The 27,716-nt window shown below is 45.4% G+C and overlaps 8 protein-coding genes across 8 annotated transcripts; 5 read left to right on the plus strand and 3 right to left on the minus strand.

Moving 5' to 3' along the window:
* Nucleotides 1-1,969: 1,969 nt before the first annotated feature.
* On the plus strand, nucleotides 1,970-4,098 carry F4817DRAFT_100331 (cytochrome P450). Its single transcript, XM_049297324.1, has 4 exons — nucleotides 1,970-2,223; nucleotides 2,288-2,887; nucleotides 2,952-3,184; nucleotides 3,243-4,098. The coding sequence occupies exons 1-4, from the start codon at nucleotides 2,158-2,160 to the stop codon at nucleotides 3,925-3,927; spliced, it is 1,584 nt and encodes a 527-aa protein (XP_049159211.1). The 5' UTR covers nucleotides 1,970-2,157; the 3' UTR covers nucleotides 3,928-4,098.
* A 403-nt stretch (nucleotides 4,099-4,501) lies between these two features.
* F4817DRAFT_100374 (glycoside hydrolase family 5 protein) lies at nucleotides 4,502-6,164 on the plus strand. The gene is made up of 2 exons (XM_049297325.1): nucleotides 4,502-5,344; nucleotides 5,447-6,164. Exons 1-2 carry the CDS (start codon nucleotides 4,750-4,752, stop codon nucleotides 6,154-6,156), a joined length of 1,305 nt encoding a protein of 434 aa, XP_049159212.1. The 5' UTR covers nucleotides 4,502-4,749; the 3' UTR covers nucleotides 6,157-6,164.
* A 571-nt stretch (nucleotides 6,165-6,735) lies between these two features.
* F4817DRAFT_358569 (uncharacterized protein) lies at nucleotides 6,736-8,501 on the plus strand (the record flags this gene model as incomplete). The annotated part of the gene is made up of 3 exons (XM_049306045.1): nucleotides 6,736-6,787; nucleotides 6,845-7,152; nucleotides 7,203-8,501. The coding sequence occupies 3 exons, from the start codon at nucleotides 6,736-6,738 to the stop codon at nucleotides 8,499-8,501; spliced, it is 1,659 nt and encodes a 552-aa protein (XP_049159213.1).
* A 189-nt stretch (nucleotides 8,502-8,690) lies between these two features.
* On the minus strand, nucleotides 8,691-9,429 carry F4817DRAFT_100402 (ribosomal protein S1). The gene is made up of 2 exons (XM_049297326.1): nucleotides 9,036-9,429; nucleotides 8,691-8,964 (listed from the first exon to the last, which is right to left on the minus strand). The coding sequence occupies exons 1-2, from the start codon at nucleotides 9,302-9,304 to the stop codon at nucleotides 8,880-8,882; spliced, it is 354 nt and encodes a 117-aa protein (XP_049159214.1). The 5' UTR covers nucleotides 9,305-9,429; the 3' UTR covers nucleotides 8,691-8,879.
* Nucleotides 9,430-9,721: 292 nt separating this feature from the next.
* F4817DRAFT_100412 (uncharacterized protein) lies at nucleotides 9,722-11,976 on the plus strand. The gene is made up of 2 exons (XM_049297327.1): nucleotides 9,722-11,052; nucleotides 11,106-11,976. The coding sequence occupies exons 1-2, from the start codon at nucleotides 9,896-9,898 to the stop codon at nucleotides 11,962-11,964; spliced, it is 2,016 nt and encodes a 671-aa protein (XP_049159215.1). The 5' UTR covers nucleotides 9,722-9,895; the 3' UTR covers nucleotides 11,965-11,976.
* Nucleotides 11,604-14,925, minus strand: F4817DRAFT_100446 (uncharacterized protein). Its single transcript, XM_049297328.1, has 3 exons — nucleotides 14,863-14,925; nucleotides 13,737-14,786; nucleotides 11,604-13,685 (listed from the first exon to the last, which is right to left on the minus strand). Exons 2-3 carry the CDS (start codon nucleotides 14,719-14,721, stop codon nucleotides 11,989-11,991), a joined length of 2,682 nt encoding a protein of 893 aa, XP_049159216.1. The 5' UTR covers nucleotides 14,722-14,786; nucleotides 14,863-14,925; the 3' UTR covers nucleotides 11,604-11,988.
* Nucleotides 14,926-22,336: 7,411 nt separating this feature from the next.
* On the plus strand, nucleotides 22,337-23,535 carry F4817DRAFT_336785 (uncharacterized protein). The gene is made up of 4 exons (XM_049303215.1): nucleotides 22,337-22,529; nucleotides 22,583-22,600; nucleotides 22,679-22,790; nucleotides 22,847-23,535. The coding sequence occupies exons 1-4, from the start codon at nucleotides 22,497-22,499 to the stop codon at nucleotides 22,945-22,947; spliced, it is 264 nt and encodes an 87-aa protein (XP_049159217.1). The 5' UTR covers nucleotides 22,337-22,496; the 3' UTR covers nucleotides 22,948-23,535.
* On the minus strand, nucleotides 23,536-25,806 carry F4817DRAFT_336788 (transmembrane amino acid transporter protein-domain-containing protein). The gene is made up of 5 exons (XM_049303216.1): nucleotides 25,164-25,806; nucleotides 25,042-25,113; nucleotides 24,627-24,980; nucleotides 24,361-24,573; nucleotides 23,536-24,296 (listed from the first exon to the last, which is right to left on the minus strand). The coding sequence occupies exons 1-5, from the start codon at nucleotides 25,640-25,642 to the stop codon at nucleotides 23,600-23,602; spliced, it is 1,815 nt and encodes a 604-aa protein (XP_049159218.1). The 5' UTR covers nucleotides 25,643-25,806; the 3' UTR covers nucleotides 23,536-23,599.
* Nucleotides 25,807-27,716: the final 1,910 nt, after the last annotated feature.

The following is a 27,716-nucleotide window of genomic DNA, read 5'->3' on the forward strand; positions in this document are numbered from 1 at the left end:
ACATACCTCGCTATTTAAAGTTAGTATCATATGCATGATTAGGTGACGTGCCGGGGTACGCATGGGGGACACTACCTTACCGTACATAGGGGGGTATACTAAACGGTATATATACCGTATATATACTGTTTAAAAAATTAAACCGCTTTGATTTATAAAAAAAAAGGTTTTAGTTATAATTTTTAAACGTTAAGCTTAATTAAACAGTTTAAAATTTTTTAAACGTTTTAAAAAAAAACCGTTAAATTAAAACAAATTATTTATATAATAAATTATATTTATACGGTATAAATATGGTTTATTATAATTAAACCGTTTAAAAGTTTAAACGGTTTAAAATTTCGAGCGGTTTATATGGTATATAAACATATGTGTAAAAAGAAAGTATAACATTATATTAATTATATAATATTGTTATATTAATTATATAATGTTATATTTTTATTTTTTACATGTTATATATTTTTTATTTAAATGTTACAGTTATAAAATTACAAGATTTAATTTTTCAATTGGTTAAAATATACACATTATTTAAATAAATTAATTAATATAAACAGTTACGTTACGCGCGTACGATAATATTTTTAATGTAATATATATGTATTTAACAAGGCAAGTGCGTATACACCACCCACGCCGCACATACCACATATTAAATAAAGCCATATATAAAACCACATATAAAACCATATAAAACCACGCATATTAAATCAATTAAATTTATTTAATTTAATTTATTTAATTAAATTTATTTAATTAAATTTATTTAATTTAATTTATTTAATTAAATTTATTTAATTTAATTTATTTAATTAAATTTATTTAATTAAATTTATTTAATTTAATTTATTTAATTATATTTAATTAATTATATTTATTATATTATACATATATGTATTACGTTATACGTATACGGCTTAAATTTTTAAACGGTTTAATTTTTAAACGGTTTATTTTAATTAAACGGTATTTATACCGCTTATTGCATTAAACGGTATAAATATGGCTTAAATTTATATACGTTTTAAAAAATTAACACGTGCGGTAAAAAAACCGTATATATATTATTTAATTAAATAAATGGTATAATAAAAAATACGTACATAAATTTAAGTTTTTATTATATTAAACGGTATATGTATGGCTTAAAATATTAAGCTAAATATATACCGTTTAATTAACTTTTAACAAAACGGTAAAATAATGAAATAAATAATACTATGTACCTCGTATTTTCGTATTTTATGCACAGTTATAATTGTTTTATCCGGCTGCGTTTTTTACGGATCCGTACGGTGTTTAAGGTTCTAAACTTTAATTGTTTTACCGGGTATATTTCAGGTATTATTGGTATATAAAACCATAACAAAATGCTCTCTCGAATTTACTTCCTACATGTAAGTACTCGAATTATTAGAGTTTATAACAAAGTTTGCTCTAAGATTAACTAACTACTAAAACAGTTAAGACGAAGGGCCTTGCAGGTATGTCGTCAGTCTATCTTAGAGCACGGAATTAACCCATCTGTAGTAACCCTCCCCTCATCATACCTACCGACAAGATAGCAACACAATGATAAACGAGCTAGGTTACGGGTTCTAATAGGTAGGTGAGGGTGGTGAGTATGCACTCTAACATCAAATGCAGCGGCATAAAACGGTTGACAAATTCCACAGATCGGCATATACGACCAAGTACTCAACCAATCTGGACCTCGTGACAGAATGATTACATCTGTGAAAGTGTGATAGGTAGGAAAGATGGTAAGCTAGAAGCATAGTAACTTCGAATTGGAGACGCGGCTCTGAGGTTTCCGCTGGTAACCGCGTCGGCCTTAAACTTCATTGGGTAAAATGGACGACGTCAGTTCCGTCTGGGTTCCGTACTTTCGGCTTGCTATTGCAGTTTTGCTACCGTGAAAAGCCGAGATCCTCTATCTTGGATATATTTAAACTGTCTGGTGATAGATATTGTATAAGAGATAGAGATGGTAGCTACTACACGAACACGTAGTGAGCATAAACACGAGGCCATGATAAGCAAATTTTGTTAACCTTCCGGCGACGACAAACTTGAGAGACAGAAATAAATTCATCATTTACCTTATCATAGAAAGGATACCTCTCTAGGTATCCTTCCTACATAGTACAGAATATGACGATGATATTCGTCGACTTAATATATTTCGTCACTGTTACGGCTGCGTTAGCATCAATTTACGTAAGAAGCCTACAGCAATTGTATATAAATCAAGCTCGAGCACACTGACCGGTGTATGCCCTAGGTTGTTGGACTTGTTATCTATCGATTATTCTTTCACCCTCTAGCTAAGTATCCGGGTCCGTTTATAGCCAAGATCACAGACGCCTACCAATTATATCACGCCTGGAAAGGAGACCGACACCTGGAGTTCTGGCGATTACACGAGAAATATGGAAAGGTCGTGCGGTTTGGACCTAACAGCGTCTCCTTCAACTCAAACACGGCCCTAAAGGATATCTACGGATTTAAATCTAACGTGCGGAAGGCCGAGTTCTACGATGCGTTCGTACACCCGGCATCCAATACTCACAATACGAGAGATAAAGCCCTGCATGCCCGGAAGAGGAGGGTCCTCTCGCAGGCGTTCTCGGATGGAGCCGTCAAGGAGATGGAGAGGTACATCCTATCCAACGTGCGATCCTTCTGCGAGCAGATCGGCCTCGGTGCGAGCGACGAGAAAAAGGGATGGACCGTAGCTAAGAACATGGCTGACTGGTGTAATTACCTTGCCATGGACATACTCGGTGATTTGTGCTTTGGGAAAGCCTTCCACATGCTGGAAAAGCCCGATAATCGGTACGCGCTCGAGTTGGTATCGCTTGCTACCACGAGGCACCTTATCGTGAGTATCCAGAGCCTATCGTTTTCTTTTTGAAAGGTACCTATCCATTTATTAACTATGGAAGTGCGGAACCATGTCTGCCGTCGGCAAGCTTCACCTTGATAAGATCTTGTTCCGCAGAATTGCGACTGGTCGCGCGAAGTACATGGCATACAGCAAAGCCCAGCTTGCGGAACGCACCAATTTAGGCGATGATTCGGACCGTCGCGATTTCTTCTACCATCTGCTTAAAGCACGGGACCCCGAAACCGGGCAGGGATTTGCGACGAGCGAGTTATGGGGAGAATCAAATCTGCTGTATGTATCCGAGTAGGCAACCCCGTGTGTAGGCTGCGTTGGCTAACAGTACTGTAAGGATCATCGCAGGAAGCGACACGACGTCGACCGCGATGGCGGCAACGTTGTTCTATCTGGTCCGTAATCAAGTGGCATTGCAAAAAGCGAGCCAAGAAGTGCGGGCGAAATTTAGCGACGTAGAAGAGATCTGTCAAGGCCCAGCGCTAAACTCGTGTACCTACCTCCGGGCGTGCATCGACGAAGCTATGCGTATGTCTCCCTCGGTAGGCGGAATCTTGCCTCGCGAAGTCCTGAAAGGCGGTATCACGATTGACGGCGAGTCTATACCCGAAGGGATCGTCGTTGGCACTCCTCACTATACTATTCATCACAATCCAGCGTACTACCCGCATCCGTTCTCGTACGTCCCAGAGCGCTGGATCGAGGGCTCGCGTAAGACCTTTGGGGAATTAAGCGGAAGCAATGTGACAGCGCAAGACATATCGCTGGCGCAGAGCGCTTTCTGCCCCTTCTCCATCGGACCTCGAGGATGTATAGGAAAGGGCCTTGCATATATTGAGATGATGACGACGTTGGCTAGAACGCTATACATGTACGATTTGCGTAAGTCAGCCGGCTTTGATCCGGCAGAGGGCAATCCTGATCTTGAATGGGGTCGGCGACGCGTGGATGAGTTCCAGCTGATCGACCAATTCACGAGCTTAAAAGATGGTCCTATGGTTGAGTTTAGGAAGCGTATTTAAAACTTTGGGTGTTCTCGATCAGATATGATAAAAAGGAGTGATACCTACGAAATGGATGATGTATGCGGTCGCCAACCGATGAGATTGAAACTAGGTACCTATGCAAGCTCGAAGCCGGCAAGGTAGGCGATCTGAATTGCCCAGCCTAAATTATATTTAGAAAACCTGGCGGTGGGCATCCCCTGTCTCGTATTCATTCATGTTAAAGAACCCTTGTTGCTTTCCCCTTATGGAACTGGCCGGGATTAATTAAGTCCAGCAGTCGGCGACGGCCCCTTATCCAAGAGTAGCTAGATACATAAATACCGGTACCTAGTTTAATATTGGACGGGCCGGCTGGATCTAGCCTAGGATAAGTTCTATACTTCCGCTGGCCGAGAACGTGAATGTGGAGATGATATGCCGGCAATCTGGATGAATGACGACGGAAATATTTATTCCTATCTTGTTTTGCCCATCGGCGGCCCCTGTCCCCCACACTTTCTGATCTTCAATAGGCATCCAAATCCTCTTCGTCCCTGGGTAAATACTACATAAGCTGTGATTATACCGTAGTCGTAACATGAGAGGTGGTGAAAAGTCGGCCGCTCGGGAAGATGTTCCTACGAGCTCCCGAATCTTGGAACTTCCTCAGACAACACTCTCGTATAGGTGGTATACCCTAGCTTGCTTAGGTGTTCTAGGGCATCTAGGGCACTAACAATATTCTCGTATGTTGTGAAGCTCTTCTTGGCAAATAGCATATAATCTACAACACCCCGTGGGAAACGGTCCCTCGCGGTGATATGATGATCACTGCAGGAAATACGCCATTCTATCACGATGATGAGCTCGGGATTGCGTCGTTCTCTTGTGTCTTTGCTTGCCTTGGGCGGCATCCCATCCTTCTCTTGGGCTTCACCATTGAAGGTGGATATTGATGCTCGTGCCGATAGTTGGCCCTACGGACCGCTTGTCACATCTGGCCGCGACATGAAAAATGCGCGAGGTGAAAATGTCGTCTATGCAGGCACTAATTGGCCGGGTCACGGAGAAGTAATGATTCCAGACGGACTTCGCTATCAGTCTATCGAGAGCATAGTCTCCAAGATCAAGAGTGTGGGCATGAATGCGATTCGCCTGACGTACGCCATCCAAATGATAGACGAGATCTATAGCAACAATGGCAAGGATACGACCGTGAAGGACTCGTTTACCAAGGCGCTCGGCCAGACAAACGGACCCAAAGTCTATAGCCAATTTCTTGCGAAGAACCCTTCTTTCAACGATAGTACTACCCGCCTTCAAGTTTTTGACGCCGTCGCCGCCGAGTGTGCAAAGCAAAAGGTTTTTGTCCACTTAGATAACCATATGTCCAAGGCTGCTTGGTGCTGCTCTACCAACGACGGCAACTCTTGGTTCGGAGACACAGATTATAGTATGTACACGACCTATATATGCGAATTGGGGCTATCTTAATCCGCAAGTAACGCGGCATTGAACTCCTTAGTCTTCGCACGCGCAGCTGACATAGATGTAGACGTGGAAAACTGGACTAGAGGTCTCTCGTATATGGCAAATCACGGGAAAAACTGGCCGGCGCTGACGTCGATGTCGCTACGCAACGAGCTTCGCAAACCCGACAGCAACCCGACGCTTAGCAGCCAATCATACAACTGGCGGGATTGGTATACAAACATCAAGAAAGGAACAAGTGCGATCAACTCAGCAAACCCGAATTTGCTTATCTTCATTTCGGGTCTCGATTTCGATACTTACGTGACGCCAGTAGTTCAGGGCACGGCATTCACACCGGGAACCGCCAAGTTCAGTACGGCAGACTTCCAGGGCTATGCCAACAAGCTAGTGCTGGAGATTCATAACTACCAGAACAGCGCGAGCAACTGCAACAGTCTCAAGAGCTCGCTATACAACAGCGGCTTCCAGGCGTTGCACGCAGACGACTCCAAGGCGGTTAACGTGTTCCCGGTGCTGCTAACCGAGTTTGGCTTCGATATGTCGGGCAACGCGTGGCAGGGAACGTATGCTACTTGCATCGCCAGCTACCTGGCTGAGCAGAAGGCTGGATGGTTTATCTGGGTCGTCTCGGGTAGCTACTATGTCCGCTCGGGAACACAGGACTTTGAAGAGACTTGGGGTCTCCTGAAGCATGACTGGTCGGATTGGAGATCGTCTGCCTATATTGAGGGAGGATTGAAGCCTCTTGTGAAGGCGACTGCGCAAGGATGAGATAGTTGAGATGGGCTAGTTATATGTAAACAAATACTTATAGGTATGCCGCGAGCCTGACATTTTTGGTAGTAGTTTTCGACAAGTATATAGAAATTTGAAGATTACGTGAATAAATTCTTTTTGGTGACATATTTTCTGTCTGGTGATTTGATGAAGCCGTGGATCAATCAATCGGTACTTACATGTAACGAAAAGAGTGTAGAACCACGTGATGCTTAAAGATACGTACATAGATACATGTACGTATTTGACATTAGCTTTATGAATGTGGTTAGTGGATCTGTCTATTTCGTGAGGAAAGAGGTAAAGAAGAATGTTCATCAGCTTCAACTAAATTGAAGCTTCCACGTTCAGAAAACATTCCAACTCTCCAAAGGTACATATGCGCTTAAAGATGATCTAATCGCATCTTTAAACGCATAGGTATTAAGATATTAAAGCCCCACTACATGTAGGGAACACGGGGACCTACATTAGTCTCCTGCAAGGCTGAAAAGGCTGATAAAATCCTCTAGGTTAGCTTTTCGAGCTTGTCCATTAACACAACCACATCATCACCTCACCCATCCTATCGACATGGCGGGGCGCATCTGCAAATTCTGGCAACGAGGCTATTGTAAAAATGATAGTATGATATATTCCCCTTTTTATTTCCAGGTATCAAAACTAACGTTTGTGAACGCAGCCGCCTGCCGCTTTGAGCACCCGGGCGCCAACACTAACGCGAATTCGAATCCGTTCGGAGCTCCTAGCTCCAGTACGAACCGTTTCAGCGCCCTAAGCACAGGAGGAAATAGGAACCAAGAGAACCCCTACAAGATCACTAAAGATATTATACGAACGGATTTGGGAATTGAGAGGCCATCATGGATGTTGTCATGTTATGGCCCCGGGAGGGATGCCCCGGAGCAATTATTCGGAGGATACCCACGGGAGCAAAGCCCTGAGGAAGTCATGTTATATGTTAGGGGATCCAGTAATCAGCAACAGGCGGTATGATTTGGTGATATTGTTTCTTTTCGCATTGCTGACCTTTGAGCCAGATGTCGGAGATCGCAGCTCTTATCCAACAAGCTGAACAGCAGAACCAGACGGCGCTGAGCAACCTCGATGGTGCAATCGATTTCATCCTCTCTGCCGAGAATAAGCATCCCAACCGTATAGATATATGCAAGCAGAGCAGTCCACAAGGTAATACCAGTGGCATATTTGCAAGAGATGCAGTGTCTGGCCCCCAGACGGGATTCCCCAATCCTCTCGCTTCCAATCCCTTCTCGGCAGCTCCCCAGTCAAATCCCCAATCGAATCCGTTTACTGGCGGCACAACTTCATTTGGCCAGCCGTCGGCGTTGGGACAAAAACCCAACCCTTTTGGTGCAGCGCCATCCGCGCCATCTGCCCCAGCATTCGGCCAACCCTCTACGATGGGGGCTCTGAAACCTACGTTTGGACAGTCCTCACAGATGGGACCAGGCGCTCCCGCATTTGGACAAACCTCGTCTTTGGGCCAGAAGCCAAATCCCTTTGCAAGCAACACCTCAGGGCCAACCGGGTTCAGCCAAACCACTCAGAACGCCTTCGGGCAACCGTCAACCTTAGGGCAGAAACCGAACCCTTTTGGCGCGCCAGCACCTTCTTCCGCACCCAACCCTTTTTCCTCGGGACCATCGACCTCGGGGCCTAATCCATTCGGCCAGCAACCGGTCGCCAATCCTTTTCTCCAACCGACGAACGCGTCATCTTCTGATCAACAGATGGACACCTCGGCTCCTACTCCAGCTATCAGCAATCCCTTTAATCAACCATCTTCCAACGCCTTCGCGCCGCCGACTACCAACCCATTCACGGCACAGAAGCCGTCCGCATTCGCACCACCATCAAGTAACCCTTTCGCCCAAGCCCAACCGCAGCCGCAAATACAACCGCAAACGCAGGGACAGGCTACGTCTGCAGCATCGACAGGCCCATATGCACCAGATAGTACCAGGCAGCACCCACCCCCTGAAAGCTATATTTCCAAGGCTGCGAACGGGCGTATCGTGTCGTTCAACGGGCAGCCGGTGATATATAAGTGGAAGGTGGATGATAAATACCAAGACGAGATGCCCCAGGACGGTGGCACGTATTATCCGGTACCAGGCGTACGGAACGCGGATGGGTCGTGGCGTAAAATCTTCTTCCCTGCTGGTCCGCCCGGCTACAACAAGGACACAGAGCCCGACCTCGCGATGTACACCGCGAGTGTCAAAGCAGCGTATGCTTCCATGATGGCTACTGGCAAGTTTGAAGGAGACATGCCCGAAGTACCACCTCTGAGGGAAGATTGCGTCTGGAACTTTTGAGAGTAGGGCTATTTTTAAAGCGTTCGAGGGCGACTGGCATGCATTATCTAGAAAGGAGTGGCATTTATCGACTGGTCTGACAGGAATAGGCTACAAGGTTTGCGGTCTTGAGAGGTGGTAATTAGATACCCTGGAGTTACATTAAAATGGATCACGAATAACAGACTTGTTCACAAATGACAGGAAGCGATCAGTTAGAATATCGGTCTCGTAAATTGGCTTAGGCTTGGATTCTGCTGCAGCGTAGTTTCCGCAGGCATGTGTAGTTGCAGGCGATCTCTAGAACGCAGCTGAAATAACACGGGTATCTTTGAGTCTAGGTAATCCTTCCCCAATACCCATCCGCCGTTTCGCCTTTTCTCATTTCCGCATCCTGTTTTAAGCAGCAATGGTGACTTCGACTTCGACACCGGCTTCGATGTTAACGATGATCTGCTTGACGGTCTCGGTGGGAGCGTTCAGACTATCAGACCAGTTAGTATTTCTTGCCAAGGCACGATAGAAGCGGAAATCTTGTGGAGGCAATCGACGTACTCAATCAGGCGCTTGTGGATGCGCAGCTCGTAGCAGTCCCAGGTCTTGGAACCCTCACCACAAGGAGTCTTTCGGGTGGTAACCTTGAGGGTCTTGGTGGGAAGGCGGACGGGGCCCTTGACGCGGAGGTCCTTGCTCTTGGCACGCTCGATGAGCTCGCTGCATACCTTCTCGAGCGCGGCCACCTTGCGGGAGCTGAGGGTGATGCGGATCTTGTGAGTCTTGGCCTGCTCGCCGGCGTAGTCCTTCTCGGGCTTGTTGTACGACATCTTGGCGTTGGGGTTTAATCTTTTCTTCGTCAAAGGGAAGATGTTGGTTATTTGCTTCGGTTGGCGCTATGAAATTGCCCTCACGACTCGAACGGTATGACGTTTCGGCAAAGTGATGAAGGCGACCTTTGGGTGTTGGTTTGTAGAGGGGAATCTCAAAAAGAAAAAAAAGTTCGCGATATTTTACGAAAAGATAATGGGCTTGGAATTCCCCAATGTGGGTTCGGATAAGGGCTAGAGTGGGTCTAACCTTATACTTTCAAGTCGATAAGGATAAGAGTTAGTGATACACAGTGCATACAGCTGCTTACATAATGTATCCAGGATGTAGGATGTACGTGCAGCAGTAGCTCCTGGGTCTAAGTAAGGTACTTAGGTACTTAATACGTTATACATTTATTTTATTGATACCTTATGGTTGATCTCATCTAAAGGCCAACATCTGCAAAGAGTCATCCGGTGAACATCCTTAATGTGGACCTGACACTATTATTTAATACCTCGAACAAGTTTAAGAAGCGTTAGAAGTTACACAACACAATATGTTCCCCTGAAGACGCCAGTCGAAACGTTTTGTTCACTCCGAATGTCATGGCCGCTCTCCCTCCGTTTGCGCCTTTCCCGGAGGCGCCGTGGAGGAATCATATTGTCCCCGATGAGTGGGAAACCTGCCTAGCTAACTGGCTCGCACTGGTAGAGGCTCATCTTTCTTTGTCCAAGGACCAGTTTACTAGCTTGTCCGCCGGTGATGGAACATTACTATCGTTTCTCGTCTCTCTTCTGGCAGAAGCCTCAGCAAACGGTGCTACCGTGCTGGGCACCTCACAATTCGCAAAGCTTCTATTCCGCCAATGTTTCCTTCTAGTTGCTAGACTACTACGAATGCATTCTCCCCCTCCTTCACTGCTTCGGTGGGAGTTCCTTTCCGACTTTAGCCGCCTATTTTCAAAAAAGAGAACATCCGCTCTGATCAGCCAGATCTCCCAGAAGCTACAAGTGACAAACTCGTTGACCGTCCTTAAGAAATCATTGATCGTAGATCTTGATTCGGGCCTCAAGGGTGACCTCAGAACCTTAGAGTCTCGGTTGAAAAGACTTAATCACCTCATCCACGCATCTCCTGACATAGCTGCATTCTTCTTGGCCGGGAGTGATTTTCTTGATGGGCTCATCAGTTGCTACAAGATCATGAACCCTCCTTTGAGAAAAGCGATTGTGACAACGGCTTATCTATGTCTAATTGGGTTGACTGAGGGTAATCATCCTAATTTTTCCATGCTGACCGACCAACTTTACTCCCTTAAAGCCGCTGCCGACAGCCATAAAGCAGGGCCGTTGAATGTGAACGACTCTATGGTGGCTGAATTGGTTACAGTTACACCCATCCTCAAGCAGGTTCAGCACCGATTTGAGCAGTCTGGCTCGAGCGCGACACGATGGAAGTCAATTATTGTTGCGCTAGAAGGCTTCCGAAAACCCGGTGGTAATGCTAGACCGAAGAAAATAGTTAAACGGAAGATCGACAAAGGAAAGGGAATTATGACCGAGGACGATGATGTCCTGGGAGAGATGAAAATACATCGCATGAGCCAGATATCCCAAATACAAGACCTGTTCCCAAATCTAGGTTCTGGCTTCGTTTCGAAGCTGCTAGATGAATACGAAGATGATACCGAACAAGTTATTGCGCACCTACTTGAAGATTCCCTACCGGCTCACTTAGCCGCTGCAGACCGCACGGAGGAGCTGTTCGTCTACATGGAATATTCCATCTTCATCGTATATGCTAATTTATCTATAGATCTCAAGAAAGAAGTAGGAGGAAAAGTCGCGATATTGCACCCCGGCCGACACCGCCGCTCTCACCTTCTACGCGCCACAATGTATTTGATGATGACGAATTTGACAAGCTAGCAGTAGATATGTCTAATATTCATTTCGGAAAACGATATCCAGAGAAATCAGCAGATGATATTTTGAATGATAGATCATCCGCTCCTAACAAAGCTGCTATCCTCTCTGCGCTTTCTGCATTTGACGCAGACGATGACGAACGTGATGATACGTACGACGTTGCAGACGCTGGATTGGTAGTGAACGACGGAAACCCAGAAGACGCGGATGACCAAAAACGAAAGGACGCAAGTGAGGAAGCTCTTTTCAGAGCTTACCAGTCAGATTCAAAGGTGTTCGGCAGAGACGCAGCTACGAGACGAGGCCAAAGCAGATCAAAACTAAAACAGCAGACGGGAATGACTGACGAGGCCATTGAGGGTTGGGCCTTGATGCTGACGAGAACGCCGCATCAGATGAGACAGTTGGAGATGAAATACAGCGCGTTTAGTGGCGACCAGCCTGCTTTAGCCCCAACTGCTTGGCGTGCGAGCCCAGCAGAATCGGCAGCAGAAGACTCAGAGATTGACGGTGGAGGAAATAATCCCAACAATCCCCGAGGCGGATCTGGAAATCGTGGCCGCGGCCGTGGTGGTCGAGGACGAGGTAGAGGCGGTGGTCGTGGAGGAAATGTTGCCGGACCAGCCGGTGATAAAGATACCGAAAGCGCTAGGAGGCGTAAGGAAGCGAACAAGGGGTCCAGGGCTAATCACAACCGTCGAGACCAGCGCGCAAGAAAGATGGCACGTGGGGGCTTGGCCGGATAGCCAGTTGACACTGTTCAGAGATATCTAACTAGATCCTAAAAAGGGGTTGGTGCTGACAGGCATTACTTTTCGCCTTTTGGTTGGCGGTCGGCTGTTAGTACGTGCCATTGGTGTCGGCAATATACCCGCTGCGGCCTCATTGGTTTCCGGACATCTTTCGTAGAGGTCATCATCTTTTAAAGCGTGCGCATAGGGACTTCTCAACTCGGGATTACCTGGGGAGAGGGTTTGTGAAATTGGATAGAAAGCGTGGATCGGCGCTGGTGATACCATGCCACTGAATGACGGGCTCGTTGCTTCAAGTCCTACGTGACGAAGTAAGTTCGAGGCATCTCTTGGTGTTGCCAACTCTGATACGGATGTGACTTCGTTGTCAGTATCCCCGGCTCTTCCATCGTGCACCCCGATCATAGATAGCAATGACTCTCGAGAGCTACGCCGACTTTCGAGATATTCGCGAAGTTTAAAACATTGTTCACAGACCGGATAGACAGGCCAACATTCTGCTTCGTCGCGGTATGATGGCAGCTGGGGCTGTCGCTCCTCGCCACACTTCTCTCGAATATCGTCTAAAATGTCATATACGGGCGTAAAGAAAGTGTGCCTCGGCCCAGGGCCGTAGTACTTGTTTCGCCCCCAAAGTTGACCGATCATAGCGTTGGTCCCAGAATCGATGATGGCAGCACCGCTATCGCCTTCAACCCCTATACCACCGCAAATCCAAGCTTCTTCGTCGTCGTAGGGGTAAGGTTCCTCTACGTACCACTCCCGAGATGCCTTTCCTGTGCCGTTTCCTAAACCATCGACATACGCAGGTATCTCGCAAACCTGACCTCGTTGAAACCCCGAAGTACGTCCTGTAGAGCACACTGCTGCGCCAGGCACAACCGAGCTCATCGAAATTACTGGAGTCTCCTGCTTTTGGTTGGTGGCGGGGAACTTTCGCAGCATGTTGGCCTGTTGACACTTCGTAGAGACCAATGCCCAATCTGTAACGACCAATGGAGGTTCCTTGTCACATTCTTCCCAATACGGATCGTGGGAAACCCGAGTAGTCTCCAAGTCGAACCCGGAAGTTGCCGTCAAATTGCCAATAAAGAAGTTGAGGTTGCTTTCATTTAGAGCTTCATGCTTCTCATCTAAGCATCTTGTACGGTCCGCCGGAGACGGGTGCTCGATAGGTACTGGCTGGGTTCCTTTACTCACGTCGATAAACGGGTGAAAATTAACCAACCAAAAATTCCCGCCGCCAACTGCTAGGCAGGGTCCTAACGTTGCTGTAATCTCATCGCCATCCTCTGATATCGCTCCAATACTATCCCCCATACACGGGTTCGTATAGCAGAAAGGATTACGCGGGAGGCAAATCTCATCCGGCATATCCTTACTTAAACCTCGCGACCATACGCGGCTTACTTCGCCAACAGAGAATATGAATGTGACTAAATTATGGTGATTCTTTGGCAGCAGGTCTCGTACGTGGCTTGCAATGACCAGCCTCCGAGCTCTAGAGACGTTTTGCCTCGTCATGATACAGATTCGTCTGGAATCGGGCTTCCTCCCACGCATGACGGAAATGACATTACCATGGCCACACCATTTCGGGATGTTTTCGACGAGAAATGGGAGGACGCCGTGTTCCCAAATAATGGGGAAACTAGCTGATTCTAGCAACTTGGAAATGTGATACTTAGAATCTTCACCAGTTTTCGGTGTGCCGCCTAATATTATTAGCTATCGCTTTTACCAAGCTTATAAAGTCCGTAACTCACCGTTAGCTTTCCTCATCCTCTTCTCGAGCACAGCTTCCAGCCGGTCTCTGCAGTGCTTCTTCGAAACATCGAGAGACATCTTCATTCCGAGTGTCTTCTCTTCTATGGCATTGGGGTTCTTAATCGAAGTTTGAGTTTGGCTACTCACTGCTGGTTCTGACGGCGACGGCGCGGTTTCGAGAAGGTTGACCGGCTTAAGTGCGGCGTTCGGGACCACCGTCGCATTGCCGTGGGCATATTTTAGGTGACAATCGAGGATATCTTTAGAAACAAATGTGTCTTCTGCACAGCCGGGGACTGGACACAGTAGTAGGTGTTCGCGCTTCACATGCCAATTAAGCTCTTCTGTCGTTGCGAATCCTGCACTGGAGCATGGCCCCTTATTACCCCAAAGGCAGATATGTCTATGCCCAACGCTAGAGTGGATTTCAAGATCTCTTTTGCTGATGAACTTGGCTCTGCACTGATCCCTTGGACAGACATGGTAACCATCTATCTCAGTAGATATCTTATCCTTAACCTGTAGGGGGCTATGATCACGCGACTTTGGCGTTCCTGTGGAAAAGATGTCGGATATGAAGTCTGTCTGGATAGATGACAATACCGATCCCTGGTATGAAGAAGGGGGTGAATACGTCAGGGTACTGGCAGTGTCTGGGACACATTGTGATAGCACTCCCTGCGAAACGTCGATGAATCCAGTCTCGGTAAACTTGCCGCCAGCGCCGTATAGATTCCCCGTTCCTAGAGGTATCGCCCCATTACTACCCTCCGCCCACGACGGATCTCGTCGCTTAATGGCGTAGAACAATGCCGTGTCTTCCAAATGAAAATCGGTATCATAACCTCCAAACACGGCCGGCTCGATATTGCCACATTGGGAAATCCCACTCGCACGTGAAGCCGCCTGCCCAGCCCACCCGGAATGCCTCATACCTCCGGGTGTGGATGCGGCCCCAGGCGCAGGTTTCCGATTAGCACCCATACCGGGCAGCGGGCGAGAGCGCCGCCGCTACTGGTAAGATCGCTAAAAGGAGAAAAGCAGAGTACCTAGAAATGAAGCTAGTTGCTAAGACCGTATAGCTCCTATAGCTCCCCTATACGAGTAAACAAGAAAGGAAGATACCTCGTGTCGTATTAATTCACCGTTCCTGATTCCACTGTAGCTTGGAGACTATGCTGAATGCGAGCCATTCGGAATTACCTATCCATCTTCGAATGGACGAAGAGGCCTCCCTTGCATTGAGGCAGCAGGGTAGTACCGAGGCGCAGCAGCTTATATGTAGTTCGCGAACCATCTTCACCACCTTAGGTACCTATGCCGAGTTGGGGTAATCTGGTTGCCTTGCATGGGTTTGTGGAAAAATCAACTATTTTACATAGGTACTATTGTCAAAAATTAAACTGCCTGTATAAAAGCAGCTTTACGCATACCTATCGGAGAGTTTTCGCAAACTACCTACATATGAAGATTTATTTTATAGTCAATCTAAATCGTATCTAACTAACTAGTATAATGGCATAAACTATGTATATTCTAATCATATATTATTTTGATAGAAAAGTTCCCAGGATAATTATCTAAGCAGAGATTAATCCAGGAAGGGCTACTTCTAGTTAACCTGTAACTAGTTATATCTTAGTGAACAAATGTCTATCCCTTTGGTTTGTATTAATAATTTTATAGCTTCATGTTACCTATCCTGCGCCTTTACGTCTTCTCTAGCCACCACCTCTATCTAATGGCTTTAGCTGTAAATGACGACAGTCCTTACAAGAAAACACTTGATCACATCGAAATGCACCTACATAAAACGCTAGAAGACGAGCAAAAAAAAAGAGCTACCATTCGTATGAATTGGCAGCGTAGAACTGCAGTATATCACTAATCCTCTCCAAACCGTCCTAATGAACACGCGGCTATGGACTTTACCCGGTCCACCCATCTCCTTCAAGTCCCATAACAAAGTAAATGTGCTTTTTTGTATAACCACCAGACAAAAGAACGCCTTAGATGCGTATGCCCGCTAAACGCACTCCTAGGAACGCCAAGCGCCCATTCGTCGATATTGATACAAGGTACTAGTAATTCGTATCGTACGTTCAACTTCCTTCACGCTTCCCTGAGGAAGAAGAATTGCTCCCTCTCGCGATATGTATTAGCCAGAACACCGACCCACGTAATATTGGGTAATCTCGGGTTCTGGCATGCGTGTTCTACTCTCCGTTACCTCTCCTCTTCGCTCGGACTAATTCGGCAGCAAGCTCGTTATTCTGCCGCTCGCTATCCTGTATTCTCTGTCTGGCCGCCGCTCGGTCCATATGCCTGGCTTCTCTCTCCTGCTTGAGCTTGTACTCGAGCTCCCGCAGCCTAAACATCCACCGGTTGTCGTCGCTGTTCTTTCCGGAAGAGCTATCGCCGTTGGAAGTACCTAGCCGCTCTATCTCGGACGCACCCATAGTAGAGGCGCTCCGAGACATGCTGCCCGATCCGCTCTTAGCGCTCGAGCTAGGCGTTTCTAGGTGAGTTGTCTTGCTGCGCGGGAGTTTTGATTCTCGGTGATGCGGCCCAGTCGGCACAGACGGTGAAGGGCTACCTCCGTCAATCAGGTCCTCGCGTGAGCTTTTGCTACTGGCCTTCTTAGACCCCGTCCAACCGGCCCCGCGAGTGCGCGCGTCGTTGGCACGCTGTAGAGTGGCATTCTCGATTTTGAGAGCCCGGTATGCGGTCTCTAACTGAGATATTTTAGCGTGCGCATCGAAGTGACCGGCTGCAATTCCGGTGCGAACGATAGTCTCGAGACGTTCAAGCTTCTTAGACTTAGCGTCGAGGCTGCTTTCAAGAGACTGGTACTCTTTCCACAGTTCACGCTCGACGGATTTTATGCGGGATTGGAAATTGCCTACTATGCCCTCGATAGTCTTAACGGCGCTCATCAGGTTCTTAGCAAAGCCAGGGAGCATTGTAGATACAGACTCTAGTGAGGGCAAAGCGCGTCCGTTGATGAGGCTGTTATCATGGGCCCAATCGGTACCGCAGAGCGCTGAGAGGCGCGTCCACAAGACCAGCAGTAGATTATTGCGCTCGTTTAGCTGTTCCTTAAACGAAACTTCGAGCTGCGCTATCTTCTTCTTGTCTGCCGCACGGTTGGTCTCGAGCTCTAAGATACGTGAATCCTGGCTCGTGACGGTCCGTGATACGTGCTGGTGCGTGCGCTGAAATGTTTCGAATTGATTCTTTGTATTACGGTGAGCTTGGCGCTCCTTATCGAGCATCTCGCCTAGCCTCCGGGATTCGAGTCCGTGAGACTCGAGAAGGGCATCACGCTGCTTAATTATGCGATCCTTTTCCAGCATAGAATTCTTCGCAGCGTCAAGCTCCCGAACCGTGTTTTCGAGCTCTCTTTGGAGCTTGGCGATGGACTATTAAATAGGTGGTTAGCTAGATATTCCAGAAACCTACACCGCATCTCGTGAATACGACTTACCTTCAGAAGGCTAGACCTAGTTCCATTCAGGTCGCCCAAAGCCTCCCGAAGATTGTTCTCTAGCTCCATAAGCCTCTCTTTCCATTCTGTAGCCTCAACCTCCCTACTTGTCAAGCTCTTACGGAGCCGCCTAGCCTCGTCTTTAGCGGTTGAAACTTCGCGATTAAGCTCGTTAACGAATTGCTGAACCTCTTCCTTCTCGCGTCCCGCTACGATCTCGCGCTGCTTCCGCTCGTTGGCCAGCCGCTGCTCCAACTCCTTAGTCCGATCGCGCTCCTCTCTAAGACCCTGCTCGGCATTAGCAAGCGCTGCTTCGAGATCGCCTATTCGAATCTTATCCGCTTCTTGCTCCTCGCGTAAAAATGCGATCTCGCCCTGGCTAGATTCCTGCTGAACCCCGAGACGCTGCGCCTTATCGTTCGACTCGAGAAGTTTAACCTCGAGATCTTCGGATTCCCTGTTAGACTCGGCAAGTTCCTGCTCTAGCTGTTCTATTCTTCTTAGTTTCTTCTCCTGCTCATCCTCTAGTCTTATCAATGCCTCGCTCATCTGGCGCATCTCCTCCTGAAGGGCGTCGAAATTCTCTGATCGGTCTTGCAGCTCAATCTGCAACCGCTGGATCTCTTCGGTCTTCTGGTCACTCTCGGCCTCCAAGGAATCGATTTCCTCTTGGGCCTCTTTCCGTAGAATGTCAAATTCAGCTTGGAGGTCAGAGTGCTCCTGTAGAACTTCATCCCGCTCCCCTTGTATCTGTAACAAATCATTCGTCGTGTTTTGGAGTTCCTCTTCTAGAGCCCCATTGTGGTCTTCAAGCTGTCTCTTAGACTCGCTGATATTATCCAACTCCTGCATACACGTCTGTAATTCGCGCTGGAGCTCTTGCTTTTCAAACTTGAGCTCGTTAATCCTGTCGCGGTGCTCGGCAAGCTTATTTTCTAATTCTTCACGATCGGGATCCTCTTCTACCGTCATAGTGAGTCTCGTACGGCCACTCCCCCGGGAAGCCGAGCGTTCATGACCGCCCACACGCGACGCCGATCGGTCAAGGAGGCTATCGATAGTTGAAGTTGCTGGACCTCCGCGACGTTGAGCTAGCTTGAGGTCTTCGATCTCCTGGTAAAGCCTCTCCTTCTCGCGGTTACGGGATGTCAACATGGAAGTCTGCGCGCCGACTTCTCTCCGCAGCTCAGCGTTCTCGTGACGTAGCTGTTCACTTTCTCTGCGAAGTTCATCGACCAGGGTTGCTGACTGGCTAGACGCGGTGGTAGGATCTATCTCCCCGGACAGGCCAGAGACGGGACGCGATCTTGATGGCGATGTTGGCTTAGCCTTCCGCGTGATATTATATATATTTGTTGTGTGGTGCATGCCACCGCCTGGGGCAGCCGTTCCATTAATCTCCTGTTTTATCCGGAATAACTCATCTCGCAGTCTCCGGTTATCATCGTCTGCCTGCTCGCGACGAGCCGTTTCTTGTTCGAGGAGATCCTTGTATACGTCAGCTTCCTCCTGGCGACCCAGACTTTCGCCGACGCGCTCGCCGGCGCGATCTCCCATAGACTTAACCGTTTCGGCTAGTTTCCTTTTTTCGGCCTGGCTAGCCATGTTCTCATTTCTGAGCCTCTCTATCTCGGTTACATATTCCTCGACGCGCTCCCTCAGATACAATAGCTCCTCTTCCCGTTCTTGAGCATCAGGATCGAAAGCCGGGGTCGTTGGCCCGTCCGAGGAATATCCGCTCCTCGCAGTGCTTGGTCGGTCCTCCTCGTCGCGAAGACGCTTTTCTAACTCTTTTACCCGCCGCCTAAGGATCTTATTGTCTCGCTGAATAACGGCTAATGACGTCCTGAGCTCAACATTCTCCGAGATCATTTCCTTAACACCTTCTTCGGAGAGTTTGTCAAGACGATCAGAAAGGAACATGACCTTGAGTTTAAGATCAAAGTTTTCCTTAGACAGGCGCTCAATCGTGCTAGACTGTTCTTTAAGAGTAAGATTTTTGCCGCCACGAGTGTTGGTGGTAGTGGTAGTGGTAGTATTTGCGGGCGTATAGCTAGACAGACTCGACACCTTCCTATAGGGCTGTTGTATCGGTGTTGCCAGGCCACCTTTCGTCTTATATTCCTTGGCTAGAGATTCGGGTACCTCCACGTTGCGGACGTGTCTAGCAATGACCGTGTCAGTAGGTGCCATTAGAGCGCCCTTCCTCGGCTTCGGAGTTGCAAGCAGATCGATACGACGGTCAGGCATAGGGCTCTCAACTTCTTCCAGAGGCTCTAGAGCATCCGGTCGAATGGGATCCGGAGACTCGTCAAACCCGGACGCCATACTACCGATACTTACGGAGCGAGATAGAGTGTTGCTGGCGCTCCGCGTTAAGCCAAAAGCAGGCAAAGCACCTCCGGACTGGAGGGCATAGTCAGCACCTAATCCGACCGTAGCATCGCTTTCGATATCTTCATTACTGAGGAAGGACGAAGTTGAAGAACGCTGGCTACCGTGCCTACTGCGAAGAAACCTGGGACGTGTGCCAACCTGAAGAGAAATCGACGGTGTACTGCCATTGTCGCCCGGTAGTTTACTCAGGTCCTGATCAGAGGTTTGCTGGTGGAGACTCGAAGCTCTGGAAAGCGAGCTGTCTCTCGGTACGCCAAGGGCCAAGTTACCGTGTGATAAAGCATCGCGATCGTCATTTTCGCTCGGTGTCTCCTCGTTGGTACGTCTGCTAGCTACGGATATAGCTCTCGATACGCTGCGAGCCGCGGCAGCAGTCGTAGGAGAGGATAGGTTCTCCAGCGCAGAGGTAGTATTGCCAATTTCGACGGCATTGGAATCGTCGTGGTCGCGTAAGGGAAGGGGGCTGTGGTCTGGTGTCTGACTTGTTATGTCAGGGTCGATCTTAACGGGGGTCGAGTCGGCGCGTATATTAGGATGCGAATCGGGCTGGTCGTGCAAATCGGAGGGTGGAGAGGGTCGAGATACTGTGTTGGATGCGGGGGCGGGAGTAAAAGAAGGCGACAAGAAAGGCGCGGATGCCGGAGGATTCTTCTTTGTAGCATCGAATAGATATGTGTCGTCGATACCTTTCTCGGGGCTAGCGAGTTGGGTTGGCGAAAAAGGAGGTAAAAAACTAGATTCGACATCTTCTAGATGAGCTCTGACTTGCAGCTCTTCGGTGACCGAGTCGAGATGCTTATCGTCGTGGTCAAGCCGTGTAGTATCGACAAAGCTACTATCATCTGGTGGCGTGCGAAGGAGTACAGGCGGGAGATTTTCCTTCTTAGACAAGGGGGTGTCTGTGGAAATGTCTACGGAAGCGGTGACGGGATCCTGAGGGTTAGACTCGGGAAGTGCTCCGGTCGCGTCGTCGGTCGCGTCGACAGAGGTCGGGTCAATGCGACTATAGTCTTCGGCCATGGTTTCAGCGACTTGGTTTCAGCAGCTAGAGACTCGGCTGGGATTCGGTCTCAGGGCGGGCACATCCAAGTCCAAACCCGATAGCGGTACCATCGACCTAGGAGTAGGTAAAATGGGGATATGTAATATTGTAATTATGGTTAGCCAATGCCGTCAGCATACAGTGTAAGGATAACACGCTGGCGGCTCGGAGCAATGTCACATGGGTGGTGTTGACAGTATAGACATATGTACCTAACCTATGTATGAGGTAGGTTTTGAGTTAAGGAGATGCGAAAGCGTTTAAAGATGACAGGTTCAGAATAAACTGCGAGGCCGAAATCTTCTGATATCGATAAGTAACCAAAAAAAAACTAGAGGGATGCTATTGCTGTCGCTACTGCTTGTTTCTTTCCTCTACTTCTACTTTCAACTAAGGGGTACCTTTTAAAAGTGTCAGACAGATTCAGGAGTGGGATGCAAAAGTAAAAATCACAATGGGGCCTTTCAACTTGAAAGTTCCAATTTCATAGCTTTTTTTTTTTCTCTTCTTCTTTTGTCCTTCCCCCTTCTTACATACCTCTTACAAGTTACACTGACGCTCAGAAGTCACCGCTCGGTCCTCTCTTGCCATGGTACATACACCGTACGTCGGTTGGACCGTTATCTTAGCGCTTAAATGTCCCCTGTCCTGCGTTGCTAGGACACCAGCGGGAGGATCCACAGGTATCCGGTGTACATTTCAATTGCCCAATAATCCCTAAGGACGTAAGTACTCCTACATGTGGCTAACCCCCGACGTCTTAGATGTTCCGCCTTTACATTAGCTTGGTACGGCATGCATGTACACTTCACTTATACGCCAAGGAGTTTGCTACATACATGTAGGAAACAAATCTCGAGCTTGATACGAATATTAAAGTTACGGGCCGGCAGGCCAATTATAATAAATTATGAAGTTTGAATACATGTAGTAAAAGGTCAGTGTGCGTACTAACTAATGGATCTCCTGGAAATATATCAGATGATATGTAGTGCATATAGCAGTAGAAACTGCCGACTTTATTACTTGATTCCTTTTACTTACATTTTCAACCTGCTCAGTATTAACATGTAAGATGAGAGATTCCTAGCTATAATAACAGTAGGACTCATATCTTATAGCTCTTCATTATTGGATAAGTGCTTAAAGTATTTACCCGAAATTCTAGTCTTTCTGGACTATTCATCTCATTGGCTACCAAGTGCCAGAGGTTGGGTAAACCATCAATTCGGAAATATTTACGGATAGGTCAGGTACTAATCTACAAATTATCTACGATGTATTAGTATAGTATGCTAGTGATTTATCCTTTGATATGTCAACAAGCGCATAGGTATAAAGAAGGATTAGACAGGCCAGGCATTAGATGTTATGGATCTAACGTTCTACCTCGTTTCTAAATTTAAGTACCTACCTACTTAACTGACTAAAGATAATCTAGTGAGGGTGTTTATGAAGTTTTAAGAATTGAACACCAATTCTAAAGACTCTAACCCAGGTACATTGGCTCCAAGTTGATTTGCAGCATAAGATTGGAATAGCACATGCAGATAACAATTCGTTCGCCATAGATTACGGACTTATGGATTGCCCTAATTAGCAAGTGGGGTTGAATCTCGGTGGTTTCTCAAGATCCGCAAGATCTAACTTTCTAGGTACTTCGTACTGTATCTCTTTATTATTAATGAAATTAGGTGCTACCTCAACTTCCCAATTATTACAACAATTACAGTACTATTCCCACATTACCCATCACCTATCTAATGCCTACCCTAGGTAGTTGCTAGATCCATATTTCCATTTTATAAAACTTCTCCTCATTAAATTTCAACAATGGGGTGGGCGTCTTGGCTGTTCGTCATGGAGGCAAGTCAATATGTTCCGTGACACTAATGAGCAGCACTGATATCTGTCTACAGGACTATATTGTCGGAAAGGTATACTCTAGCCGGTCCATGTAATAATAGAATTAGTTAGGCTAGACACCTAGCATCCTAACATACCTCGTTTCCTAGCTTCTACGGTCCTCAACGTTCCAGCGAGGCGTTCGACGCATCCACAAAACCGTAGAGGACTATAAATACGGACGAGACCCGAGTGAGCCCATGCGAGAAGGAGAAGCTACTCGTAAGTGTTATTATAGCTCAATAGCGGCATTACATGATCTGATAGGATACGAGTAGGGCGCCCTACGAACTCCAGGTTGAGCGGGTTTATGTCCCACTTCACCGACGAACTCCGTAATCAAATTCGCGATACGACAATTCGCCGTCCTAAGAAGTGAACAGCATTGAGAACGGCAATGACCATATTGATGGCCATGAAAAAATATATCGTGCACAACTAGGCGGTGAAAGATACGCCAGTCGACTAGAATCCAGTGGGCAGCGCCGGAAACTCAGTTTAGGAGGACTTGTGGCTCGTTTCGGTTGCCGGAATTGTCACATTACAAGGACGTTCGGCAACTGACATAAAGCTACTCTGTCACGGCGGAAATCGTCTGTGTTTGGCTTGCTGGAGCCTATGATACGATCGCTAAAGCCACTTCGCAGCATATCTAACCCGATAGTATGACCTTAGGGGGTTCCATAGATTCCTTATTACTTGCCGATACTATAGTACAGGACTGCCTTCCAGCAGAGTTTTTCGCCACGCATACTCCGGTAGTATATTAGGAGATATCAAACTTAGTGAGTCGCTTCAGCCTAGCCACCGGTGAAGCCAGTTCTCAAACGCCTAACTCATTAGAAAGGATGGTTGATATTTCATACATGTAACCAGGAGTTGTTTGGTATGTTGAACTCAGAATACATTTAGAGAAGATATGAAGTTATGATACACGGCAGGCATTTATTAACGGCATCACTTTATCATGACGCATCCCTTGTCCCCCCCAATTGTGACATAAGAACACCAGCTTCTACTCGCGTGTGCCTTTAAAGCGGAGGTGTACATGATAAACTGGTGGCAATGTTGCTCTGGAATGCCTGGCGCAGACTCTCAATGCTGCTATAGCAGCCCAGTGCACATGTTACCAACGCGCCGAGGAAGTAAAATATGTTGAATGCGTTGAAGAAAGGTTTTCTCATAAATCCTCGTCTCCATCGCTTCAACCCATGATCCACGTAGTTGTACGTACCAGTCGCTGGGTCGAATCGTTCCTCGCCCTCGATCATTGCGTCCTTTTTAACCCAATAACCGACGGCTAGCCAGGCTGGGAAGGTGTAAGTGAAGGATAGGATGAAGAGCGCGCCGACCAGACCGACGATGTACGAAAACTGCGGTACGGCCGCTGCTACGATAAATGCAATCGCCCAGTATAACGGAATTAGTGCGGCCCACCATATCTTACCCGTCCTAGTTGTCAACTCTGGAAATCCTAGGAGCTCATGGAACACTTCTATATAGACAACCTTGAGACCGATATTGCTGTATAGCACGGCCGCGATAAGGTTGCTAACCAAGCTCAATACATTTCCAGCCGTCTGCATGCCGTACGCCGCAATACCTTGGACTGATGGGTTATATGTATACTGACCCTGGTACGAATATATGAAAATCCCAAAGAAGATATACATCCCGTAGATGAATATCTCAGCGACGAGCAGACTCTTCCAGAAATCCAAGGGGTGTCTAGCCGGCGTTAGCATAACCATCGTAATTCTGGGCTGCTGCCTGATTTATAAAAGGGAGATACCTCATCTCGGCTAAGAGAGCTGCAAACAGCAATGCTCCCCCGTATGCATACACGGCTACATTTAAACCGTTTAAAGAAGCGACGAATCCTACGCCACCTGTAGCCATTCCCGGAGGTGGCGTCCCGGCATACGTTCGAATCGGCATACCCGGCGACAAGCCGAAGCTCGCTTCCACTGCGGCATAGTTCGGACCGTATACCACGGATGCCATGCTTTCAGTCTGGTGAGTAGGGGCAATGCCATACTAGTTTCAAGTGCTTCTTACCATAGTAATACAAGTGTGACGTTTAGCCAGACGGAAAGATTCGCAAGCCAACCGAGCCGTTGGAGAGTTCTGATCTGACCCAAGACGAAGCCAGCAGCCATAAATATAATCATACACGCCACAAAGCAAATCCCCAGGCTCTCTCCAGATGAGCCGCGGCTAATTTGCGAGATACTCTGCCCGTTGCTCAGAATGATAACCGATACGGTTAGCAGCAGTTGAAGCGCCTGAGCGAGGTTGACGAAGTGACGGGCCCAGGACCCGAACATGCGAAAGAAGAAGTCGCCGTATCCTCTGATGGGATATCTGTCAGAGTCTAACCCGCAGAAGACCTTCCAAAGGATCCAACCAGAGCTGAAGTACCAAAGCGTCAGACACGGTGAAGTGTAGCGAGTTCTAATATGTTTCAACTCACTAATACGACATGGCGCCGAATACAGTATACAGCGCAACACCCGGGCCGTAGCCTAGTTGCGCAAACGCCCAGCTGGAAGGAACTCAGCTTCGATTCCCATCATGCAATGCGTAGTAACTCACGGGGCTCCCGCTGGACCCAATATGTCGGTCGTAATAAGATAGAAGACGGTACCCCAACTTGCCGTCCTCAATGCTCGATTAGCAGTCTGGCGTTGAGCTTCCGTGATCCCGTAATTTTCGGTGCTACCGTTTCCGGTAACTTGGAGCGCATCATTGCCATGGCCTTTCTCGTCAGTTTCTCTGGAAATCGACCCAACTACTTCGGCGTATGCGTCTTGTTCCATGTGGCCTTTAGAGAATCTTCCCTTAATCACGCTTTTGAATGTCTGCGGACCACGAGCGGCTATATATCTAGCATTGGCTTCTTTTTCCTGGGCCCGCGTGATCGCGGCATGGTACATATATTCTTCGAAGCTGACTTCTTGATTATTGGTGTACTCTATACTTGCGGTGCCGCTTATGCCGTCTCCTACCTGTAAGGATGGCTTTCGAGGGTCGCCGCCGTCGAGGGCAAGATTTGCTGGGGGGTTAGTGGCCATTATGATGGGTTACTATACGGATCTAAACCGTAGAGAAGAATTAAGTTTGAGCTTTCCGGTCGAAGCGACTCATATGTATTTACTTTATCTTTCCAGACGATCATTGAAGGATAAGGGTGGTCACACAGAGACAGTCTATCCTACCTTGGTACCCCAGATAGATACCTACATGCTGCATAATAGAGCTAGGTATAGATATATTACGCGAGCTAAGCTATACTACAATAGTATAGTAACCTGTACAGCCCGGCAGATATAATGCAGATAGAGTCGTGCGAGCCTCTGCAACCTTCTTGTATTAGTATTATGCGCCGATTTATCTCGTGCGACATTTCATTTCGGAGGAATTGTGCAATCGCGCAAAGAATAACTGTGAAATCCCGATTAGAAAATTCCAAATCTTGTTTACTGCATGCTGCATTAAAAAAACGGGAGACTACAGCGACGATTTATCTCAGGTGACCTCAGACCAGAGTTTCGATTTTTTTTGGTTCGTAAGGTTATACCCCCCCAGCCACACCACCCCTTTAACCAATTACAACCCGTACAACCCCTTTTAAAAAATATCAAAACTTTGGTTTAAGGTCATTTTAAACATATTTTTATTAAAAATCGATTTTATTTTCGAAAAATATTATTAAATTAATAAAATTATTAAAAATAATAATATTAACGCGTTTTTATATTTATATAATAAATAATAATTAATTATATAATTATATTAATTTTATTATTAAATTTATTAATTAAATTTACGCGTTTTAAATTTTTTAAAGCGTTAAAAATAGTTATAATACCGGTTATAACACCGGTTATAATATTAATTATAACGCGGTAATTATAATATATAATAAAATTATATAAATATAAAAAAAGTTAAAAAAGTTTAAATAATTAAATAATAACTTTTAAAATATTTTATACGTAATTATAAATGTTATTATAATATTAATAAAAATGGTTAATATTAATTATAATACCGGATATAATATCGGTTATAATATATAAAAAAGTAATATTATATAAATATATAAAATAAAAAAGTAAAAAAGTTTAAATAATAATATTATAAAATTATAATTAAAATAAAAAATATTATTTTATATATATAATATTAATTATAATATTTTAAAAATTAAGTTTTTTTTAACATTTTAATTTAATATATAAAAATATAACGTCGTACGTATATATAAAAAAACTAAAAAAATAAATTAAATATATTATTAACTTTAAATTATTTTAATTAAAATTATTTTATATATTTTTATAATATATTAAATTATTATAAATATAATTTTTTATTATTTATTATTAAATTAAAAAATAAGTAATATTTAGGTTTAAACAAGTTTTAAACTTAAATTTATTAAAATTTATATATATGTTTTATAAATATAAACATATAAGCCATACGTTTCGTGGCGTAAACGGGCGTAACCCGTTTTAATAAATTTAAGTTTAAAAACTAAAATAAACGACGATCGCGATAAGTATAAAATTACATCGTTAATTTAAACCTTATATAATGGACGGTTAAAACATTTGTGTTAAAATCGAAAAAGTCGGTGGCATTATGTTTAATACGGTAATAATAATATTAAAAGTATAATATAAACTTAATTATTTGTTTTATATATATAATTAAAATAATATATATTTTTTTTTAACTTTATATTATAATAATTTTATAAATATTTATTTAAATGTTTTTTAAAAAATGTTATTATTTTAATTAAAAAATAACGAAATTTATAATTTAAATTATATATAATTTAATTTAATATTAATAAAAATATTAAAAAGTTATATAATTATATATATGTAATTATATAAGTTTTATTATTTAAATTATTTTTATTATTAATTTTTAAAGTAAATTAATTAAATTAATTAAAAGATTTTATTATTTAATTATTTTATATATATTATATATAATATATTTAAATAACTTTTTAAAAATAATAATTTAAACGTTATAATTAATATTATTTTATAACTTTAATTAATGTAAAAATAATAAATTAAATTATATGTTTATACGATATATATTAAATATTATATTATTATTAAA

Source organism: Daldinia loculata, assembly GCF_022478755.1.
Source record: "Daldinia loculata strain CBS 113971 unplaced genomic scaffold F4817scaffold_23, whole genome shotgun sequence".
Classification (NCBI taxonomy): Eukaryota; Fungi; Ascomycota; class Sordariomycetes; order Xylariales; family Hypoxylaceae; genus Daldinia; species Daldinia loculata.

Excerpts from the sequence above, each read along its gene's own strand:
- F4817DRAFT_336788 (XM_049303216.1), bottom strand. The coding sequence starts at position 25,642 with ATGGCCACTAACCCCCCAGCAAATCTTGCCCTCGACGGCGGCGACCCT. Across the intron at positions 25,114-25,163 it reads TTGGGTCCAGCGGGAGCCCC|CTGGGCGTTTGCGCAACTAG; the intron begins GTGAGTTACTAC and ends AGTTCCTTCCAG. Across the intron at positions 24,574-24,626 it reads GTCACACTTGTATTACTATG|CATGGCATCCGTGGTATACG; the intron begins GTAAGAAGCACT and ends CCAGACTGAAAG.
- F4817DRAFT_100374 (XM_049297325.1), top strand. The coding sequence starts at position 4,750 with ATGATGAGCTCGGGATTGCGTCGTTCTCTTGTGTCTTTGCTTGCCTTG. Across the intron at positions 5,345-5,446 it reads GTTCGGAGACACAGATTATA|ACGTGGAAAACTGGACTAGA; the intron begins GTATGTACACGA and ends ACATAGATGTAG.
- F4817DRAFT_336785 (XM_049303215.1), top strand. The coding sequence starts at position 22,497 with ATGGGGTGGGCGTCTTGGCTGTTCGTCATGGAG. Across the intron at positions 22,791-22,846 it reads GCGAGAAGGAGAAGCTACTC|GGCGCCCTACGAACTCCAGG; the intron begins GTAAGTGTTATT and ends GGATACGAGTAG.
- F4817DRAFT_100402 (XM_049297326.1), bottom strand. The coding sequence starts at position 9,304 with ATGTCGTACAACAAGCCCGAGAAGGACTACGCCGGCGAGCAGGCCAAG. Across the intron at positions 8,965-9,035 it reads ATCCACAAGCGCCTGATTGA|TCTGAACGCTCCCACCGAGA; the intron begins GTACGTCGATTG and ends CTGGTCTGATAG.
- F4817DRAFT_100446 (XM_049297328.1), bottom strand. The coding sequence starts at position 14,721 with ATGGGTGCTAATCGGAAACCTGCGCCTGGGGCCGCATCCACACCCGGA. Across the intron at positions 13,686-13,736 it reads GAGGATGAGGAAAGCTAACG|GCGGCACACCGAAAACTGGT; the intron begins GTGAGTTACGGA and ends TAATAATATTAG.
- F4817DRAFT_100412 (XM_049297327.1), top strand. The coding sequence starts at position 9,896 with ATGGCCGCTCTCCCTCCGTTTGCGCCTTTCCCGGAGGCGCCGTGGAGG. Across the intron at positions 11,053-11,105 it reads GCAGACCGCACGGAGGAGCT|ATCTCAAGAAAGAAGTAGGA; the intron begins GTTCGTCTACAT and ends ATTTATCTATAG.
- F4817DRAFT_100331 (XM_049297324.1), top strand. The coding sequence starts at position 2,158 with ATGACGATGATATTCGTCGACTTAATATATTTCGTCACTGTTACGGCT. Across the intron at positions 2,224-2,287 it reads CTGCGTTAGCATCAATTTAC|GTTGTTGGACTTGTTATCTA; the intron begins GTAAGAAGCCTA and ends TGTATGCCCTAG. Across the intron at positions 2,888-2,951 it reads CTACCACGAGGCACCTTATC|TGCGGAACCATGTCTGCCGT; the intron begins GTGAGTATCCAG and ends TAACTATGGAAG.